Here is a 2,190-nt window from a genome sequence, read left to right as displayed (position 1 = left end):
TAACGCAGCGTAACCTGAAACTAAGCACTTAGAAGATGTATTTGCACAGATGACAGAGGCTGAAAAATGACTCCAGCAAACAGAATCAGGCCTCAGTAATCATGTTGTTTTTAAATCACAGACAAAACAGAAACGTGTTGTCCCTGAGAGGCACACGGTGCCCTGCTTCATCTTCTGTTTTACCTCGAGTGTGACCATAATTTACAACATGAACATCGAGTTGTGTTCACAAAGCCTGCAAACTAAAGACTGGGACCATAACCTGACTGTAATGTGTTTCAGGTTTCTCTACATTCAGACCACAGGAGTCGCCCCCTGCTGGCCATTAGAAAGGACACAGGCTTAAGGTGTAATGGGTGTGTTTAGTAAATCTCCCTCCCTCGTGTGTGTGACAGCAGGCCGGGAGGATGTCTGTGGAGGTGGACGTGTTGCTGCAGGAGGCGAAGGAAAGCATCGAGGCGGCGCAGAACTACCGCAGCGAACTCCAGCAGCGCCTGCATGGCCTCAACCAGGCCCGTAAACAGGTACTGCATCCTGATTTGTGATGTGTTGTGAAGCTCAGGCCTCGTGTTTCCCTCCTCCTGTGATGCGCTTCACTCCCTCAGTGCTTTCTTTGTCTGTTTCACTGCACCCGCTCACTCTGAAAGACTCGTGCAGGCCCAGGCGGTGTGATTTGTCTTCGCTCCTGACTCAGAAGAATCCCGGGAGAGTAAATTCTCCCCCCTCCCTCCCTCTCTGCTATCTCTTCCTTCCCCCTGCTGTCTAGTTTTACCCCTCCAGCTGCTCGCAGTAAACAATGCTGCTGTTTCCTGTCACTGTGGACGGACAGTGAGCCTTAGAGGAGAGATTAAAAAAGGAGAGCGGGAGAGAAACGAGGCAGATTTTGGTCCAAGAACATAAAATATGGGATTTGTTGTTTTTTCATTCAGAATAAGCAGCAACTGCAGTTCCTCTAACCTCCACAGGGGGCTCCAACAGTGAGTTGGTCTGGTTAAAATGACGGCTATAGACGTGTGCACATGGTGGTATAAAAATGGGTATCTATAGATTATTGAGGGGAAGGCATAGAGTTGGCGGGGGAGGTTATTTTACCATAAAGACCATCTTCCAATGAAAATGGAGCAACAGAAAAGCTGAGGGACGAGAGCGCCGACTAACCAGGACAGGATGGCAGCCATTAAATTCAAAATATACCTAAAAATGCCGCCACCAGGGGGCAGTAGTGGATGATTCTGGGTTCAAACATCTCTTCTTTTAGTGATTCTTAATTGGCCGTAGGTGTGGGTGTGAGAGTGTGTCGCGTCTCTCTGATTGGACGCGTTTAGCTGTACCCCGCCTCTCTGGCAGCCTCCAGCCCTGTGCAGCTGATAATCACCTACACTGTTCAGGGTTATATTTGAAGTTGACCCCACCCCCCTTTGAGCCTAAGCATGTTAGGTTACTTACACATAAAGTGGCTAAAAACACTAATAAAGAAGTTAAAAAGGAGATTTCCTGGTAAGCAGATAAGGATAAGCAGAAGGGGATGGATGGAAGGAACTGTAAGTGCTTTTATTGCAAACTAAATGTTCAGAAGTCGCTGACGCTCTGATGACTTGATGGCGTGGCTGAGCTGCTCCCGTAGGTGTAATATGTAGGTGACCTGGGGCATAATCATGTATTCCTTTGCTCCACGAGCGACTTCCAGTTGGTAAATCTGTCTTTTTTTCCCAGTTTTTATCTTTCTCTGACATGATTTCTATCAGAGGGTTGCTGCTGGTGCTGCTGGTGACGATAACGGTGTCTTTCCAGCAGCTTTAGCCGCTGTCTGTGATCCGGTTACTTTGAATTCCTGTCTGCCTTTCCATCAGTATTTTGTCTCCTGCAAGAGTCGCCACGCTAACTGAATCAGTGCGGTCCAGAGCACATAATGTATCACAAAGCAAACCTGAGCCCCTCCAGCTGATCCACACACACGTACAGTTTGCCTCATCCACAGAAACAATCTGCAGACTTATTAGACTTGTTAGTAAAATTCGATGTGGGATGTGTTTCATTTGTTTTGTTAGTGCAGCTGAGACTCCCTCCACCTCCCTCAGCTGTTCCATCGCACGTTATCCTGGATCGAGATGTGCTTTCTTTTCTTTCCCATGACCCCCCGATTTCCCACAGAGGGAGACGGCTCCCCACCAGATTATAGTCCAGGAAACA

General features: G+C 47.9%; 1 protein-coding gene across 2 annotated transcripts in view; it reads left to right on the top strand.

Moving 5' to 3' along the window:
- crlf3 (cytokine receptor-like factor 3) overlaps positions 1–2,190 on the top strand; it is an 18,544-nt gene that overhangs the window by 8,418 nt on the left and 7,936 nt on the right. Inside the window, exon 2 of one of the 2 annotated variants that reach the window (XM_005924151.3) lies at positions 396–524. In XM_005924151.3, the coding sequence (XP_005924213.1) occupies positions 408–524 (117 nt within the window). In that variant the 5' untranslated portion in view covers positions 396–407. The remainder of the gene's footprint in view (positions 1–395; positions 525–2,190) is intronic. The other variant, XM_005924152.3, reaches the window with a different exon arrangement.

This window comes from Haplochromis burtoni, unplaced genomic scaffold, assembly GCF_018398535.1.
Source record: "Haplochromis burtoni strain Fernald_Lab_line unplaced genomic scaffold, NCSU_Asbu1 Contig_68, whole genome shotgun sequence".
Classification (NCBI taxonomy): domain Eukaryota; kingdom Metazoa; phylum Chordata; class Actinopteri; order Cichliformes; family Cichlidae; genus Haplochromis; species Haplochromis burtoni.
This window is presented reverse-complemented; position numbering and strand designations above follow the sequence as displayed.